The sequence below is a fragment of the Syzygium oleosum genome, unplaced genomic scaffold (genome assembly GCF_021117445.2).
Source record: "Syzygium oleosum isolate NSW1041296 unplaced genomic scaffold, Sole_v2.1 Sole_v2.10, whole genome shotgun sequence".
Lineage (NCBI taxonomy): Eukaryota > Viridiplantae > Streptophyta > Magnoliopsida > Myrtales > Myrtaceae > Syzygium > Syzygium oleosum.
In genome coordinates, this window is record NW_026607494.1 from 8,644,487 (window position 1) to 8,663,563 (window position 19,077).

Genomic DNA, 19,077 nt, shown 5'->3' on the forward strand with positions numbered 1-19,077 from the left:
AAAAGAAATATTTAAATGGGATACCGGGCGGGTCGGAGTGCCGGGTCAGGTAGCTGGGCGGATCGGGTCAAGGGACCCGGTTCGGAATTGTTATTTTATTATTAAAAAAATTTAAATTTTAAAATTTTAAAAATTTCAAAAAAATTCGAAAATGTTTAAAAATCCAAAAAATATTAAAAAGTCCAAAAAACATTAAAAAAGTTCAGAAAATTAAAAATTTAAAAATTCGGAAAAATTCCAAAAAATCCAGAAAATTAGGAAATGTTCATAAATCACTTTTGGGCTTAATTTCACTATATATTAGTGTTTATTTCATTCTAGACTTAGTTTAAAACTTGCAAAAATTGAGAAACTTTAAAAATCTTCAAAAAAAATCGAACAAGCGATTAGGGCTTTACTAGGGCTTTTGATTGCCTTTTCTTTTTTAGGGATGATGCAAGGTCGCTGGTTGTTTATTTTCTTTGTAATTATCTGGTTGTGCACCTTTAATACATTGATTGTTATTTTCCATTTTTAGCATAGTTAGGTGGAATCTTAGCTTTTTTGATAGGCTGCTTGGTACGTTAGTTTGCGAACGTTCAAGTTTAGGCACCGAAAGGGTATTAGTTAGATCATTAGTGTAATCAAGTCCCCGATCTTTAGAATCTCTGATTTTTGCGCATATCGAGACAACATTTCCACATCTTAATTAGGGTTTTTAGCCGACCCTTGATCATGGCTAGTGGCGACTCCAATGGAATGCTTCGTTTAGATAAATTCTCGTCGCATGAGGTATGAAGCTCAGGAGTGTCTCGGTCTTTGGATTAAGGAACTATTTGGTTTGTTTATCAAATGAACCACTTAATGTTTACATCTATTGACAAAAATACCTCTTGGCCTAACCAATCAGAATTTGGACGGGTAGGTCGTGACACATTGCTCCTTTTATTTTCTTTAATGGTGAATCCTCGCATAAGTTGTGACATCTAGTCAGATGCCCGTCGTTTTCGGTCGGATGTGCAAGAAGTGAAATCAAATATGATATTTCTCTTCCAGGTATAGTCAATGCAAGGTTGAATCAAGTTTTGGATTTAATTTAAGCTCTTGCAAATTTCCAACACTAACTAAATTCTCGATGTCATGAACTAAATAGGAATTCATGTGCTACGAGCAAATATGTGTGAAGCGATTATTTCCTCGTAAACAAAAGACTAAACTTAGAGCACCCATCAGTTATCATTTGTACTAGCAAGAGCCTTCCACCATTCACACTAAACTTCAATACACCTGCTTTTGTCAGTCCATTCGACGAAGATGATTGAATTCGCAAACTACGACTATCCTCCAACTACCAAGAACGCAAGCATACAGTGTTTGTGTCAAGTGACAATTTTATTGACTTAAGACTGCAACTTGATATGTCAGAAAAATCACATCAAGCCCTTACCTTTAAAAGCAATTTTTCTGTTGAGACCATACAATGCGACATCAGACACGAGCACAATCGAAATAAGCCGCAGCTCGCGATTTAACTTGGAAGACAACTCAAAGGTCAGAAAAGGTCAAAGATCTCCAAGCAAAGTAACATTAGATTGTTTCCTCATTTGGAAATTTTGGGAAATTGTTTCAACACGTGAGCTTTGAGTTTATTTTGAGAAATCAAATCAAGATCCTTAAACTAAACTTCTGTCAAATTTCCAACTCTGAGAAGCCAAAGTTGAGCACAAGGGTTTGATGGGAACACCATACATGCATAGCTAAAGTGACAAGCAATCTGCTGGACGTTTTTTACTCTCCCTCTCTTTCTTTCCATTTCCAAGTTGGGAACCAAATTTGCATATCCACAAAACTTCCTCTATTAAAGTCTAGGGCCTACTTCCAAAACCAAATTTGAATATTTTGCTTTTGCATATGGATTATGTATTGCCGGAGTGCCATTACCGCTATCAATACAGATTATTACATAGCTTTCCTCAGTTCTAGCGATGTTTCCTGCATCATCTACTTCAAACTTTGATAAATTTAAGACAAAAGCAATAGTGGCCCGGTGAAGAAGCCAACTAAAATGATAACAGGATTTGTAAAGTTGTGTTTCCAATAATAAACTATTGAATACATCTATTTAAGACCAAAAGAGAAAGCCAGCTAAGAGAAAATGTAAACTGACAATAGAGACATGACTTGTTAGCATAATAGAAACTCTATAAATGAAATAGAGAAGTACTTCTACATTTGAGAAACCATATCAACATACTGCCACGTGTACGACTGCACGAGGAGAAATTCTCGGTAAACTAAGAACCTTTTGCGAAAAATCCAGAAGCATATCCGAAGTATAGTCCTTTTCCAGGCCGGAGGTGTCAGCTAAATATAAGATCCCATTTCGATTTTCTTTAGAATTCCTTTTAGTAGAGATCACCATTTTCTCCAAAACCAGTGCGTTCCCAAGTAAAAACTCGATTAGCTCAATCACGTATGGTTCGGTCACGCATGCAAATACCGTTACATTCTTGAGGTGGTGAGCAAGACAATGAAATGTGCCTTGAACAGAATGCCAATAACTCCTCCCATCAAAATTACACGCTCGATCCCACGTATTTCTCTGAAAAATAGCAAACAAAGTGCAAAGCTCAAGCATTAATAAATCAGACAAATTTAATTTCTAAACAAATATATTGCTTCTGATATCCAATATCCATAATTCAATTGCAAGTTAATGTACTTAAGGAAATTTAGAAATAAATTCCATGTAATGAAGAGGTGCCACTCTTCTCTACCAATGAAAGTAAAAATAATATGAACTTTTAGAAAAAAAATATCCCTTATTCTCGCAAAACTATAAGCTAAAGAAATAAATGTCTCTAACACCATTTATAGGCACCTGAATATTTGACGAATAAACATACATGGTAAGTGTCTCTTCGAAAATCTCTAATCTCTAGTAGGTACTTGAATATCCTCGAGATTTGACGGATAAACATATATGGTAAGTCTCAAATCTCTAGTAGGTACCTGAATATCCTCAGGATTTGACGGATAAACATATATGGTAAGTGTTTCTAAAAAATCGCAAGCCTCTAATAGGTAAGAAATCCCAGGGAGGTGCCACTTTGCCAAATTAAGTGTCATTGTCACTGACTTCCAGCTGAAAGATGGACATGGTTGATTGTTCAGCTCCCATATGCTGAAGACCTGGAGAATCATTGGAGGAATTGAGATTCTTAAAACATAAAACAAGAAAAACATAAAATAAGACAAACAAAAAGTTAAAAAAAAGTAAAAGAATAGCATCTGACCCATAATGCTTGATGTTTCGATAATTAAAGTAAATCAGAAACATACAACAACGACGCCTCCTCTAACTAAGTTGGATCAATACACAATATTAACAAAGTGGATATCTTCTTTACTTCACAAATTGAAATCATTCTGGCACCCCTACGCCTTGAGAGCTACAATTTACTGCCAAGAGTAAATGGATCCAATCTCCAGTACACTTCTATCATACTAGTCAAACAACTAGAATGCCACATATTACACAAGCTAGAGTTATCACCCACTAGCCTTTCTTGCTATTAATTAATATACACCTCCACGTGATATACTTAGCTTTAATGCAAACAAGCACCCTTAAGGATGAAGGCATCAATCAATAATTGATACTGAGTAAAGACTCCTGATGAGACCTTCCTTTATCAAATATGCATGATTAGATTCAGACTTTTATCATCACAAACATCAAAAAGCTAAATTACCCAAAAATACACAAACAAAGCAACAAGGTTGGCTGACAACAAGTCCCAGCAATATGCTAAGCTGTCCATCAAGCAGGTCGTGACCTGATAGACTCAATAAGACCCAAAAAAAAAAAAAAAATTCGACCATTAATTTGAGATGGATAAATCTACCACAGTGCTATTCAAACTGGTATTGAATGACTGCTGAATTTTGACAAGAAAGCACAAATATGGACAACAGAAAAAAGATCCATTCATATCAAATGGCAACAGTGACAATGTTATGAGAAAGAGTGTTTTGAAGATTTAAGCTAATAGTGCAAGACTGGACAATGGACAAACTAAACAAATAAGGTAGCGCATGATAACCATTCTGGTCCGGAATGAGTTCCTGAACCAGAAATAGATTTTTCTATTTCTGTTCCTGGATGAGTTTTGGGAAAAAACCCGTTTGATAACGACAAAAATTTCTGTTTCTAGAACGAAACCCGTTTGATTAAAGACGAAATTTCTATTTCGAAACAAAAACCCGTTTGATAAACAACATAAAATTCTATTTCAGAATGTAAATCCATTTTTTAGAAATGAAATAAAAATAATAAAAAATCTGAAAATTCATAAAAATCTTTAAAAAATTCCGAAAATCCCAAAATTTGAAAAATTCTAGAAAAATCATCAAAATGTTGAGAAAATAAAAAAAATTCAGATTTCGGGAAAATAGGAAATTTGTTGAAATTTTTCAAAAAAATAAAGAAATAAAAATTTCAAAACTTCACGAATTGCTTAGAATATTGCGCCATCCACTTTTAGTGAAATTTAAAATTTTTAGGTTCCCAAAAAAATCAAAAATTTCAAAACTTCACGAATAGTTTAGAATACATGTGACCACCCACTTTGAGTGAAATTTAAATTTTTTTAAGTACCCAATAAAATTAAAAACAAAAAATAAAAAAATTTCAAAAATTCACAAAATCGCTTAGAATAGCTGTGGCCACCCACTTTTTGAGTAAATTTTAATTTTTTTAGATGCCCTAAAAAAATTTATAAAAATTAAAAATTTCAAAATTTCACAGAATGACTTAGAATACATGTGGCCAACCATTTCAAGAGAAATTTAATTTTTTTGAGATTTTCAAAAAAAATTAAAAATTTTAGAAATTTCAAAACTTCATGAATGGCTTATAGAATACCGGCCATCCACTTTGAGCGAAATTTAAATTTTTTAGGCCAAAAAAAATCAAAAAGTGAAAAAATCAAAAATTTCAAAACTTCACGGAATGACTTAGAATACCTGTGCCACCCACTTTGAGCGAAATTTTAATTTTTTAGGTACAAAAAAATATTAAAAATCAAAAATTTGAAAACTTCACATAATGGCTTAGAATACTTCTAGCCACTCACTTTGAGTAAAATATAAAATTTTTGAGGTGCCCAAATGATATTTTTATTTTTGCTTTTTATTTCATCACCTAAAAAAATATTAAATTTCACTCAAAGTTGGTATTACGGATATTATAAGCCATTCGAGAAATTTTCAATTTTTTTTTTTTTTTTTTTTTTCGAAATGGGTGACCATGTATATTCTAAGTCATTCTATGAAGTTTTGATGTTTTTAATTTTTTAATTTTTTCAACACCTAAAAAAAATAAAATTTTGCTCAAAACGGGTGGCCACAAATTGTGAAGTTTTGAAATTAAATTTTACGTTGGATTCGTAACGTTACGTACGCCCGCACACAAATTCCAGTCAAATTAATGCAAATGGCCAAGAACCTTTGAACGGGTCTTGACATTCAACCACCATCGTTCTTGATAATTGCTCTCAATATTTGTGAGTATGCATCATTCCGCATAATATCACAAAAGCTTATGGAGAAAAGTAAACCAAGCACATCACATTACAAGAGCCAATATAGGAGATCCCAAAATGCCACGTCACATTACAAGAGCCAACATAAAAAATCCTCAAATACAAAATAATGGAAATACATTAGAAAAGTCGGAAACACATTTTCATGGAATCTCCGCCACATTATTATCAATTGCCAATTGATTGGCAATTCTTTTCCTAAGCATGTTGATCTCGATATCCTCCTCTATTGATGTATCGTCAATAACCTCATCTTGTGCACTTCCAAACGAGTACTCTGAATCACCATATTGAGAAAAGTTCTTATCCATCTTGTCTTGATCACGGATGTAATTATGAATAGCACAACATGCAATTACAATACATGACTGCTTTTGAATTGAAAATGAAGGCATGTGTTTTAAAATGAGAAAGCGATTCTTTAACACCGCAAATGATCTCTCAATAACATTCCTTAGTGAAGAATGCCTATGGTTGAATAATTCTCTTGTTGTTCTTGCTTGCCTCACTCTACCCCTAAAATCATTAATATGATATCGTTCGCCTTTGAAAGGAGTCAAAAATCCTGAGCTGCAAGCATAACGGGAATCTACCACGTAGTATTTGCCTATCAAAAGGTATTCATATATTGATCATGATTCACAAATGCAATACAATTATAAAGAAAATTATCTCTTGAAAAATAAGCAAATACATGGTGGAGGTCGAGGAAATTGTAAGCGATGTGTCTCGAGTGCTGCCGAGAGCACTTGACAATCGTTGGCAGAGCCTTCCCAACCAGCATACACAAATGTAAATTTCATATCAAATGAACAAACACACATCACATTCTGAGTGGTAATTCCTTTCCTGCCTCTAAATGGGATCTGTTTCGACACTGGTACGAAGCATGAATGTGAGTGCCATCAATAGCGCCTATCGGCCCTATCATTTCAACAAAGACTAGCATTATACAGGATTATCAACAAAATGTAACTGACGATGTAAAGGAATGTATGCAAATCGTACCTTGAAGTAAGGATTATATTTAGGATTGATAAGAATTTCTTCTGGGACAACATCAAATGAAGGTGGTACGATAATTTCTCTTGCCAAATTCAGAATTGCTTGCAACACTTTAGCAAAGTATTTGCTGATAGTTTGTCCCGAATGTTGGAATCTCTCACATAAATCTCTATTCGAGTTCTTGTGACAAATCATAGATAAAAATATCCCAACTTGTTCGTCTACCTTAATATATCGACTATCTACCAACCAACCCCTTTCCTTCATTAAATCACAAAGATTGAGAAAAACATGTCTCTCCATTCGAAAAGCTTCATATATCATGTCTGAATGTCCATAAAGAATCTCTCTTATCCATTCAGGCCCTGACAATTTACTGTCCCTAATGGGTTCTCTGGTGTGCATAGACATGTTCATCAAAACAGCACACATCCATGCTTTCAGTAAATTAAGTTCAACATCATCGAAGACCTGTTCAATTGGTTCAACCAATGCTACTGGACCATTAATGCTGCTACTTTCACCCCCCTCCATATTACCTATGCCCTCGCACGAAGAACACCAACACAACAAATAAGTCAGGAATCAACAGCATCCACAACGTCATCATAGTTCCATAATTAACAATAGCCACGGCATCATAGTTGCATAATTAAAAACAAACCAAAGACATCATAGTTCCATAAATAAAACCAAACCAAAGTATCTCAAGGACACAAGTCATTAAGTGAAAATAAAACAAACATGAAAAAGTCATCTTAGTTCTCAACATCTATTCAAATAGATTCAAGAAGACCGCGTCTCCTTTCAGGTAAAGATAGGACGAACCTCTCTCCAGTTGGCACTAAGGCATGCTTGGTTCATAGCTTTGTTGTAAAGATTCTGCTCTAAGTCAGGCATGTCATTTAAAATGGCAACCACAGCTCCCATGGAGTAGGGGTTCTCGGGTGGAGGGGCATGTGAGGTGATGGAGCCACTTGTTGATTGACTCGCCTTAGACTTGATCATATCTTGAATAGCTTTGCAGGTGCTAGCAATATCATATGTGCTACTCTTTCTCCTCCTCCTGGAATTTGGAGTCCTATCCAACTTATGCTTCTCACGAACTTGCGTGGCACTCACGTCAGGTGTGAAGACTCCATCACTAAGTTCGTTTGGATCACCTTCCAAAGCACCACCACCATTGTCACCACCACTACCATTGTCTTCCCCTCCGACACCACCAAGTATTCTCGCATTTCCTCCGCGTAATCCCAAGTAGCATATGTATCGCCAAACACGATACACAGATCGGGATATTGAGGAAACCCATCCTTTCGGAATTTAGCCCATTCGATGTTATCCTGCAATTTCAAAAAATAGTGACATACGTGAGCGACATCATCAAAACATACATCCACAAATAGAACAAAATGACCAAAGTAAACTGATACCTTGATGTGATCATCCCATACACTTGGATCCTCCACAATAATCGTTTTGTTAACATGATCCCATCCAAATCCAGTTGTGAAAGAAGCTTCTTATAACTCCCATCTTGTCTCCTCAATTTGTTTGTCCTGTTCTTCAACCGAACTACATGTAAACCGGAGTGTTGTTTGTTTATTGAACTCGGTAACTATGTTATTCCACCCTACTTTGTTATAGGTAGTAGTGGTGCGATTTCCCTTTTTTACCTCTTCAACCAATAAGCTTACAAGCAAATTGGTTAAAGCCTCATCCACTTTGCCACAAATGCCTCTTTTAGGATGCCATTTACCCTTAACTGGTTGAACATCAAATGAAGCACATCATATGGTGTACCAATTCAAATGCGGAAGATTTGATGTAAAGAGCCATATCATCTATAATTTGAACCATTCGATGTACATGTGCTTTAATGTTGAGTGTTCTAATAGATAATTAGCGCTAACTTTATTGTTTGAGAAATTCAGAAGAACTCAGCAGAAGTGCAAATGATGTAGGAGTATACTGATATATTCAGGTAAAATTTCATAAATGGAAAACGAAAAGGAAAGTAAAAACCAGACTTCATTTGCTAAGAACACTGAGAGCGCTAGAGTGTGGAGAGAAGTCCAGGTGGCCCTCCCGAGTTCTCCTTTACTTGCAAAAGTGCCTTGTACCTGAAAAAATATTTAGTTAAAGTTTCATACAGGCAACTAATCTCGACGAACTCAAACATCATCCTCATGCCTTTGGGCACAAAATTTCTTCGTGTAACTTTGTCAACCGCTTAAGACATTTAGGCGGGTATTTACTTTAAAATGCAATAGAAGGAACATGCCCTAAGGAAATGCGTGGAAGTGAGAACATTGAAGAATAGCATGATTTATGTGCTTCCGAAATGCCATTATAAAGAATTAAACAGCATTGGTAGCATCATCCTAAGACATAATGCTAAAACATCTTTGGTATCTACGGGTCTATTATGGTGGCTCAAATCCCAGGACAACAATTCAATCAATTGACAAAACAGGGGACGCATACAAAGCAATCACGAAAGCATCAGCCCCCGAATCAAACACTAAAAACAACCAAATTTTTCCCAAACTGACCGAGGGAAAGCAACGAACACCAAACTCCCACGAATGGTCATGCGCAAAAGGCAAAGTCACGGGGATGGAAAGCGAAGTTAAATTTACTACAATATTATTGCATTTTTGCTAGCTATCATTCCAAAGGGGAATGATGCTTATGAAGTCTCGTTAGCAATTCTTGTTCCCCATCCGGTTGGGGAAACCTACGCTAATGTTGAACGAGGTTTCAAAAAATTGCACCGAAATCATTCTATAGAAATCTTCCTCCAATCACGTAATTCATAATATTCGGACAACTCCCAAGCAAAGTGGAAGACTTCGGAGATGCACATCAATTTTTAAAAACACAAATCATCGAGTTAAATCAACAAGATTCGCAAATTTGAACGGTTGAAGAACTCCCATCGAAGATTTCAAAGAAGAAATTGCATACCCGAGTTGAACCTCCAAGAATTTTGACACGAACACTTCGAAGAAGTGGAAATCGAACCCGACGCAAAATTCCCGATCAAATCGGTGAAAAATCGGGCGAAACACTGGCTTTCAAAATAGAAACCCATTTACTTCACCAATTTGGAGTTCGCTACCAATTATGGAGCAACTGTTCGGTGGTCGAATGTTCCCAAGCATCGCGACTTCTACATCTTTCGGCTTATTAAGAGGTCCCCATTCAATATCCCGAGCACGTTAATGCGAACCGACTAATCTCATCCAACCCAAACCCTAGCAATCTTCGAGTCCACACACCACAAATTCTTGAGAAACAAACACTCCAAAAGCGAAGGAATCCAAGCGACGGAACCGACTTACCATAAATCCTAAACAACCAAAATTTTCCCAGATATCGGGCGACGGCGAGCTCGACCGCCGCCCACGGCGAGGCCGCTTGGCCTCGCCCCGATCCGGGCGACGGCGAGCTCGACCGCCGCCCATGGCGAGGCCGCCGGCCTTGCGTGCATCCGGGCGACGCAAGCTCGACCGCCGGCCCCGGGCGAGGCCGCTCGGCCTCGGGGAGGCCGAGCGGCCTCGCCCTGGGCCGGCGAGCTCGACCGTCGCCACGGCGAGGCCGGCCGACCCCTCGATCACGACGACTTCCAAATCCGTAAAAGAGAGAGATGAGAGGAGATTTGCGCACGATCGGAGCTTACGTGGAGCAGAGCAAGCGGCCCTGGCTTCCTCTCGGCCTGAGCAAGCGAACGAGTGGCTTGGCTTCCTCTCGTCGACGGCAACAGTAAGAGAGTAGAGAGAGTCGGGCGGAAGAGAGAGCTCAAGGAGACGAGAGAGAGATGTGTTGAAGAAAATCGATTTCTTCGGGAATGAGTTCTCACTTTTGGTCCAGAAATGAAAACGGCGAGCTCGACCGTCGCCCACGGCGAGGCCGAGCCGACCCTCGATCACGGCGACTTCCAAATCCAGAAAAGAGAGAGATGAGAAGAGATTTGCGCACGATCGGAGCTTACGTGGAGCGAGGAGCGAGCGGCCCGGCTTCCTCTCGGTCGGAGCAAGCGAACGAGTGGCTTGGCTTCCTCTCGTCGACGGCAACAGAAGAGAGTAGAGAGAGAGTCAAGGTAAGAGAGAGCTCGAAGGAGACGAGAGAGAGATGTGTTGAAGAAAATCGATTTCTTCGGGAATGAGTTCTCACTTTTGGTCCGAAACGAAAAACCTAGTTTTTTCTGTTTCTCATTTTTTGTCCAAAACGAGTTGGGACAAAAACTTGTCCCGGAAATAGAAAAATTAAATTGCGTTAACAAACGGGTTTTCGGCCAAAACTCGATTTGGGAGCAAAAACCGCTCCTGGACAGAACTGCAGGAATGGTTATCATGCAGTACCTAAGTCTCCAGCCACCACTGCCAGCTCTCATCAAGAAATTCTAATCTTATCACTTAACATTCAAATCATTTAAATAGAATGGAAACCTACCAGTATACTCCGATTGCACAGAGTAAAATGTGCAATGCTACGGAGCTTTTTCAGAAGCCTTTTGAACTCATAATATTCCAGAAAGACACCTCGTTCCAACAAGAAATCTCCAAAACCGCTGACATAGAGGGCCACATCATTAAGGGAAGACCCGCAATCCAAATTTACATCATCTTGTAATCCATCCAGTTCAAGTGTCATGACATTCGGACAGATTATCTTACTCAGGGGATAACCGACATAGACGGCCAATATTTTGATGCCCGAACTAGCAAGATCCACTTTTTCCAGGTCAACACAATTACAAACATTCAATTCTTCAAGGGACGGGTGCCTTTCGAACTTCAGAACTTGTAGGCCATGGCAACATTGGAGGGACACCTTCTTCAATGACGGGCTTCCCGAAACCAGATTTTGTATCACCTCTTCGCTTAAATTAACATCAAACATCGACAACTTTTGAAGCGATTTCAAATGAATCTGTCCTAGAGATTCGATATTACAAAAGCTCCACCAGCTTACTAGAACCGAGAACAGCACTCGGCACTCTATAGTGAAGAGCTGGCTTTGCTCCCAACGGCCTAGCACAGCCACCTAGGGCAACATCCAAGACCTTAACCTTTTTCTTCAGCGCGAAGCATATCCACTCATCCAATCTATTTGACATTACTCCACGACCGTCAGGGTTAGGAGAGCCACTCGCATGGAAGTCCAACTCGATACGGAACGTATGGATTTCGGGGCTCTCGTGTAGCGCCAAAACATGGTCCACGAAATTCGAGAACCCGCCGCCAGCTCTAGAACGACCGCGACGGCAGACATGGAAATCGCACTCCTCGAAGGACAGCATGCTCAGAGATCTCCAAAGGCCACAGAACGGCCGAAGCATCAAGGAGGCACCGAAAGCGCACCTGAAGGGCAGGAAGGAGAGTATGTGGAGGAGGAGCGAGTCGGGCAAGCCGCTGATCCTGTAGACCGCCTCATCCTCTTCGCTGTCTCTGCGATCAACAGTTCTCCTCGTGGCTTCGCTCACACAAGTCGCGGGAGGCACAAGGAAACTCTTTATATTTATACCGTGAATTCATATTGGGCCGGCCCAATAGGCGGGGGCTAAGCTTGGTTTTTTTTATTTTTTATTTTTTTTATGGAAAGGGCTAAGCTTGTTTATTTGGTGATAATACTGGGAGTATTGAAACGAGAAATATGATCTGATTACCTTCTAAATTGGTGTCCAATCTCGTGGAATGGAAATAAAGAAAAATGGAAGATGGTTATATAACGGTCCTATTATTTTACATTTAACTTCTAGACGCGCCACGTGCATCTCGTAAATAAATGTAAGCAGTTTTTTTTCTTTTTCTAAGGTGGTAGATGGTTTTTTGCTTTCACGGTTTTACAATTTTAACGTTTGAAAGAAATTAATGAGGAAATTCATTAAAATAGAAGACTAAACTGGAAAATTTTATCAACGACTTTCTTTGTATGTAACTTTTTTTAATAAGAAACGTCTACTTCATGTAATTTGGCATTAGTATTCGAAAAACACTTTTTGATTTTATCAATGACTTTGGGAGGATTTGAAAAGGTCGAAGGAGCACCAACCCGAGGCTATCAATAACTGTTACTTGAACAAAAAAGCATTTTAGTTATACCACAAGATTTTTCAAATTTATGCTAGTCAATTTGGGTAGTCATATATCTCAAGTGCTGCCTCAAGGGCTTATCAAGTTGGCAATTTTTTCGGCGTGCATCATGTGGTTTTAAAAGCATCTATCATATCGAAAGAGAATGACCGTTGCCATCACATATTGTATGTAGGAAGAGAACAAAAATAATTTTCAAGAAGACGAACAATCTACTTCTAAAGAACTCTCATAGTACCAATTTTGATAACTTTTTTCCATTCTGAATGTTGTGTAATGAATGAATCTACTACATGTATCCCGTGCATAGCCCTTGGGTAGTATCTAGTAAATCCACGTTTCGCCGTCCTTAACTTACTGTAAAATAAGAACCTCGCAATTAATGTCTTTAATGACTGGCATAAAAATTACTGGAGACGTAAAAGCTTCGTCATTAGCATCAAAATATATGGAGCAACCATTTATATGAACTAACTACACATGCAGTTTCTATTTTTCTTGCGTCTATTGATTAACAAAATCGTGAACATTGATTACATACTGATCCAGGTGCACCTAAAGAAGTATAACACAATAGGAAGTTTCGTGTTTCTTTAAATATGTATAAAAGATCGATGAAAAATGTCGATCTAAAATTAAATTTTAGCAAATAGTTTTGTTTACGAGATTACTCATATTGATCTGTGAATATTATTACACTAACCCCATCGATAAGTTAAGACGCAAGTTAAAACTAGGATGAATAACCCAAATAGGGATTTGCAAATTTAGAAGGAACTCGTATCATACTTCTCATTTAAAGGGAAAATCATTCATTCCACGCGATCAGATATCAATTAAGAAGGCCATCATATTATATTTCTCATTTAAATACTCCCAATATTATTCAGCAAATAAACAAGCTTAGCCCCGCCTATTAGGGGTGTCAAAAAAGCCAGCGCCGGCTCGGCCCGGCCTGCACCGGCTCGGTCCGGCCCTAAAATTTGGGATATTTTGGGATTGGACCTTAGTCTTCTTCGGGTAAGGCTTTTAGATACGGGTATTTGGACCTTAGTCTTCTTCGAGATCATCTTCTTCCTCTTCCTCTGGTCCATGACAACCTGCAATTCCTCCTCGGGGCCGATTTCTGAACCAGGGACGACCCTGAAGATGTCCCACAAGGAGATGCCATTGATGCAGATACAAACTACAGTGTTTTGTGCGCCGGTAGAGGGTTGAATCATGAGACATAGTAGAGCCAGTGGAGGAAGACAACCGAGAAGGATTGAACAAGGTGGGTCCTGCGCTTGAATGAAGAGGAGATTATCTACCCACAGAGAAGGATCCCACTGAGAATTGGAGACATGGGTCTCAAACATCAAGATGTGGGTGATGAGCATGAAGATAGATTTCTTGATCAAAAACACCTGATTTGTTGGGGGAGGTGAACGGTTTGGCATGCGAACCAGGAGGCTCCCCAAAGCCACATTCGGGACGGAGGACTTTGCAAGAGAAATTGAGCAGAGGAGGAATTAAAGCCGACCCGGCCCGACCCGACCCGACCCGGCACATCCCTTTGGAGTGTATACTGAACAGGGTCTCGGGGCGGGTCAAGCACGACCCTTTTCGGGTCGAGTAGGGTATCATGAAAGGCCGATCCGACCCGACCCATTGACAACCATCGAAACCACCATCGCTCGCCCGATATAAACCTGTGTTTCTCAGTCTAAAGAATTCACTCGTGCCTCCTGCGAGTCGTGTGAGCGAAGCCATGAGGAGAAGGAGATCTGATGATCTCAGGGACGGAGCCGGCGGTTCAGACCCGCGAAAGAGCGAAGAGGAGGAGGACGAGGCGGTCGACAGGATCAGTGGCTTGCCCGACTCGCTCCTCCTCCACATACTCTCCTTCCTGCCGCTCAGGTGCGCCGTCCGCGCATCCTTGATGCTTCGGCCGTTCCGTGGCCTCTGGAGATCACTGAGCAGCCTGTCCTTCCAGGAGGGCGATTTCCGTCCCCGCCGTCGCGGCCGTCCCAGAGCTGGCGGCGGCAGGGTCTCGAATTTCGTGGACCATGTGCTGGCGCTACACGAGAACCCAGAAATCCACACGTTCCGTTTCGAGTTGGGATGCTTTTTTCCGCCTGATAAATTGGGTGAGTGGATCTGCTTCGCGCTGAAGAAGAAGGTGAGGGCCCTCCATGTTTGCCTACTTGGGTTTGGTGTGCCGGCGGAACCCTTTCACTATAGAGTGCCTAGTGCTGTTTTTACTGCTAGTAGCCTAGTGGAGCTCAAGTTGAATGTATATAATGTCGAATTTGGAGAACAGATTCAGTTGAAGTCGCTTCGAAAGTTGTCGATGTTTGATGTTGACATAAGCGACGAGGTGCTGCGTAATTTGGTTTCGGGTAGCCCGTCGTTGAAGAATTTGTCTCTCCAGACTTGCTGTGGCCTACGAGTTCTGAAGTTCGATAGACATCCGTCACTTGAAGAATTGAGCATTTGTAATTGTCGCCTCGAAAAAGTGGATCTTGCTAGGTCGGGCATCAAAATATTGACACTTGAACTGGATGAGGAGGATGACATGATAAATTTGGATTGCGGGTCTTCGCTTAATGATGTCGCCCTATGTGGTTCTGGTTGGAGACGTGGAGAGGTCAAAACACTTTTGGAAAAGCTCCGTAACGTTGCAAATTTTACTCTGGGCAATTGGATTATACAGGTAGGTTTCCATTCTATTTAAATGCAATTGGATTATACTGGGAGGTTTCCATTCTTTTTAAATGATTTGAAGTCCTTTTAAGTGATACGATTAGAATTTCTTGATGTGAGCACTGGTTGGCAGTAGTGGCTGGAGGGTTTGTCCACTGTCCAAGTCTTGCATTATACCTCAATCTTCAAAACACAAATGCAAACTATTTATTTTAGATGAGGCTCGTCTTTTTTGTTTCTGTCTTATAACATTGTCGTTTAGTTGATTTCATCCAACTTCTGCAACTAAATGTTTGGTGCATAAGGGATGATATTGCCATTTGATATGAATGGATCTTTTTTTGTTGTCCATGTTTGTGCTTTCTTGTCAGCTAATCTTTCTGCTTTGTTTGTGTTGCTTTATTTGTGGGCTATATCTTGGGTAATTTAGCATTTTGTTGTTGGTGATGATAAAAGTCTGAATCTAATCTTGCATATTATATGAAGAAAGGTTTCGTCCGAGTCTTTGCTCAGAATCGTTGCCTTCATCCTTAAGGTGTATATCAATTAGTAGTTAGAAGGGCAGCTGGGTGATAACTCCAGCTTGTGTGATGTGTGGAATTCTAGTTGTTTGACTAGTATGATAGAAGTTTAGTGGAGATTGGATTCATCAATTACTATTTGCAGTAAGCTGTAGCTTTCAAGGCGCAGGGATGCCAGAATTCGGCCTAAAGCAATGATTTCAATTGGTGAAGTAAAGAAGATAAACACTTTGTTTATATTATGTATTTGATCTGACTTAGTTAGAGGAGGCGTAGTAGTTGTTGTTGGTTGCTGTATCTTTCTGATTTACTTTAATTATCTGAACATCAAGCATTATCGGTGAGATGCTCTTCTTTTACTTTTCTGGATTTTTGTTTGTCCTATTTTGTGTTTTAAGTATTTCAGTTCCTCCTCAATTTTCCATCTCCAGGACTTCAGCACATGGAAGCTGAAGAATGAACCACGTCCATCTTTCAACTGGAAGTCTGTGACAATGACACTTAATTTGGCAGAGTGTCACCTCTCTGGGATTTCTTATCTACTAGAGACTTGCAATTTTCTAGAAACACTTACCATATATGTTTATCCGTCAAATCCTGAGGATATTCAGGTACCTACTAGAGATTTGAGATTTTCCAAGAGACACTTACCATGAATGTTTATTCGTCAAATATTCAAGTGCCTATAAATGGTGTTAGAGACATTTATTTCTTTAGCTTACAGTTTTGCGAGAATAAGGGATATTTTTTTTCTAAAAGTTCAAATTATTTTTACTTTCGTTGGTAGAGAACAGTGGCATATCTTCATTACATGGAATTTATTTCTAAATTTCCTTAAGTACATTAACTTGCGATTGAATTATGGATATTGGATGTCGTGTAATTTTTAGAAATTAAATTTATTTGATTTATCAGTGCTTGAGCTTTGCGCTTTGTTTGCTATTTGTCAGGGAAATATGTGGGATCGAGCATGTAATTCTGGTGGGAGTAGCTATTGGCATTCAGTTGAGGGCACATTTCATTGTCTTGCACACCACCTCAAGAACGTAATGATATATGCACGCGTGACTGAACCATACGTGATCGAGCTAATCGAGTTTCTACTTGGGAATGCACTGGTTTTGGAGAGAATGGTGATCTCTAGTAGAAAGATTTCTGGAGAAACTCGAAAAGAGATATTTTATTCGAAAGACATATTCCTGGACAAGGCCCCTACCTCGGATATGCTTCTGGATTTTTCGAAAAAGGTTCTCAGTTTACCGAGAATATCTCCCCATGCAGTAATACACATGACAGTGGGTTGATATTGTTTTCTCAAACATAGAAGTACTGCTTTATTTCATTTCTGCAGTTTCTATTATGCTAACAAGTCATGTCTATATCCTCGGTTAACATTTTCTCTTCGCTGGCTTTCCTTTTTTGGTCTTAAATCGATGGATTCAATAGTGTGTCATTGGAAACACAACTTTACGATTCTTGTTATCATTTTGGTTGGCTTCTTCACCAAGCCACTATTACTTTTATGGTAAATTTTTCAAAGTTTGAAGTGGATGATGCTAGAACAGAAGAAAGCCATGTAATTATCTGAAGTGATAGTGGTAACGGCAGTCCAACAATACGTAATCCATATGCAAATTTGGTTTTGGAAGTAGAGCCTAGACTTTGATAGAGGAAGTTTTGTGGATATGCAAATTTGGTTTGCAACTTGGAAATGGAATGAGAAAAGGGAGAGCAAGAAAAGTCCAGCAAATTTCTTGTCACTTTAGCTATGCACGTATGATGTTACCATCAAAACCTTGTGGTCAATTTTGGCTTCTCAGTCGGAAATTTGACAGTGGAAATCAACTATGAAATTGAATTGAAAATATTTTGTGGCAGGTTTAGTTTAAAGATCTTGACTTGATTTCGCAAAATAAATGTGAAGCTAATGTGATGGTACAATTCCCAAATGGGGAAACAAACTGATGTTCAAGCAAAATGAGTTTGCTTGGAGATCTTTGACCTTCTCTCACCTCTCAGTACTCTTACAAGTTAAATCGGCGAGCTGTCGATCGAAAGAATTGCCTTTGGTCTTAAAGGATAGACAGGGCTTGATGTGATTTTTCAGCCATATCAAGTTGCAGTCTGTAGTCAACATAAATTGGCACTTGATGCTAACACTAAATTATCATGTATGCCTGCGTTCTTGGTAGATGGAGGATGGACGTGGTTTGCTAATCCAAACATGTTCGTTGAATGGATTGAAGAAAGCAGGTGCATTGATGTTTAGTGTGGACGGTGGAAGGAGGATTATTACTAGTATAAATGATACCTGACGCGTGCTCTAAGTTTCGTCTTTTCTCTACAAGGGAATAGTCGGTTTAATAAGTTTCGTTGTAGCACAGGACTTCCGATTTACTTCATGACCTTCAGGATTCACTCAGTGTTGGAAGATTGCAAGGGGTTAATCTGCGGATTAAAATCAAAACTTGATTCAAACTTGCATGGATGATATCTGGAATTAGTCATGTTAAATGGGTGGGTTGAGTCGAGTCACAATTGGTCCGATCCAACTTGACCCATTAATCTGTTTATGACCCATTTATTTGTAATGTAAATTTCTTGACCCATATTTGACTCATACCCAACCCATACCCAACCTGATTTGGACGACCCGATCCGATCATATTGCTAAAATACTTTCATATTTTAACCCAATTTAGAAAAACTTGTTTCTTATGATTTTTTTTTAAAATTATATTGTTAAAACACTTATATGCAATACAAATCTAATGGATAATTTTTATAATTTTTTTAAAAAAATTGTCACTCCGTTTGTTGTGCGAAAAATGTGACATTTCTAAAAAAATATTTTCTAGGAAGTCATTTTCTAATAAAATAATAATATTTTCCGGTGTTTGACTAAAACCTGAAAATAAATTAGAAAATATTTTCTGTAGTTTTGTATGGAAAATATGATTTGATTTTCCTCCTTGCACTCATTTAAATAATTTTTTTATTTTATTATTTTAAAAATTGAATATTTAATTATTTTTATATTTATATTTTCTTTTTAAAAATATCAAATTTTTAATTAATTTTTCTCTTTTTTTTTTCTTTCTTCTTCGACCGGCCACGGCGATAGAAGGCAACCAATGAAGCTCGAGCTTGCCAGATCTGCAAGGATTGAGCCTTGGCCTC

The 19,077-nt window shown here is 38.8% G+C and overlaps 2 protein-coding genes across 2 annotated transcripts; one reads left to right on the top strand and one right to left on the bottom strand.

Moving 5' to 3' along the window:
- Positions 1–2,171: 2,171 nt before the first annotated feature.
- Positions 2,172–12,072, bottom strand: LOC130139116 (uncharacterized). The gene is made up of 3 exons (XM_056315469.1): positions 11,049–12,072; positions 2,992–3,171; positions 2,172–2,581 (listed from the first exon to the last, which is right to left on the bottom strand). The coding sequence occupies exons 1-3, from the start codon at positions 11,496–11,498 to the stop codon at positions 2,225–2,227; spliced, it is 987 nt and encodes a 328-aa protein (XP_056171444.1). The 5' UTR covers positions 11,499–12,072; the 3' UTR covers positions 2,172–2,224.
- A 2,369-nt stretch (positions 12,073–14,441) lies between these two features.
- Positions 14,442–17,420, top strand: LOC115692386 (putative F-box/LRR-repeat protein At3g18150). The gene is made up of 3 exons (XM_030619222.2): positions 14,442–15,386; positions 16,329–16,508; positions 16,848–17,420. The coding sequence occupies exons 1-3, from the start codon at positions 14,442–14,444 to the stop codon at positions 17,199–17,201; spliced, it is 1,479 nt and encodes a 492-aa protein (XP_030475082.1). The 3' UTR covers positions 17,202–17,420.
- The last annotated feature ends 1,657 nt before the right edge of the window (positions 17,421–19,077 follow it).

Coding starts and splice junctions, on each gene's coding strand:
- LOC130139116 (XM_056315469.1), bottom strand. CDS start 11,498: ATGTTTGATGTTAATTTAAGCGAAGAGGTGATACAAAATCTGGTTTCG. Junction 3,172..11,048: donor TGTGCAATCGGAGTATACTG/GTAGGTTTCCAT, acceptor ATGATTCTCCAG/GTCTTCAGCATATGGGAGCT. Junction 2,582..2,991: donor CAAATCCTGAGGATATTCAG/GTACCTACTAGA, acceptor GCTATTTTTCAG/AGAAATACGTGGGATCGAGC.
- LOC115692386 (XM_030619222.2), top strand. CDS start 14,442: ATGAGGAGAAGGAGATCTGATGATCTCAGGGACGGAGCCGGCGGTTCA. Junction 15,387..16,328: donor TGGGCAATTGGATTATACAG/GTAGGTTTCCAT, acceptor TTCCATCTCCAG/GACTTCAGCACATGGAAGCT. Junction 16,509..16,847: donor CAAATCCTGAGGATATTCAG/GTACCTACTAGA, acceptor GCTATTTGTCAG/GGAAATATGTGGGATCGAGC.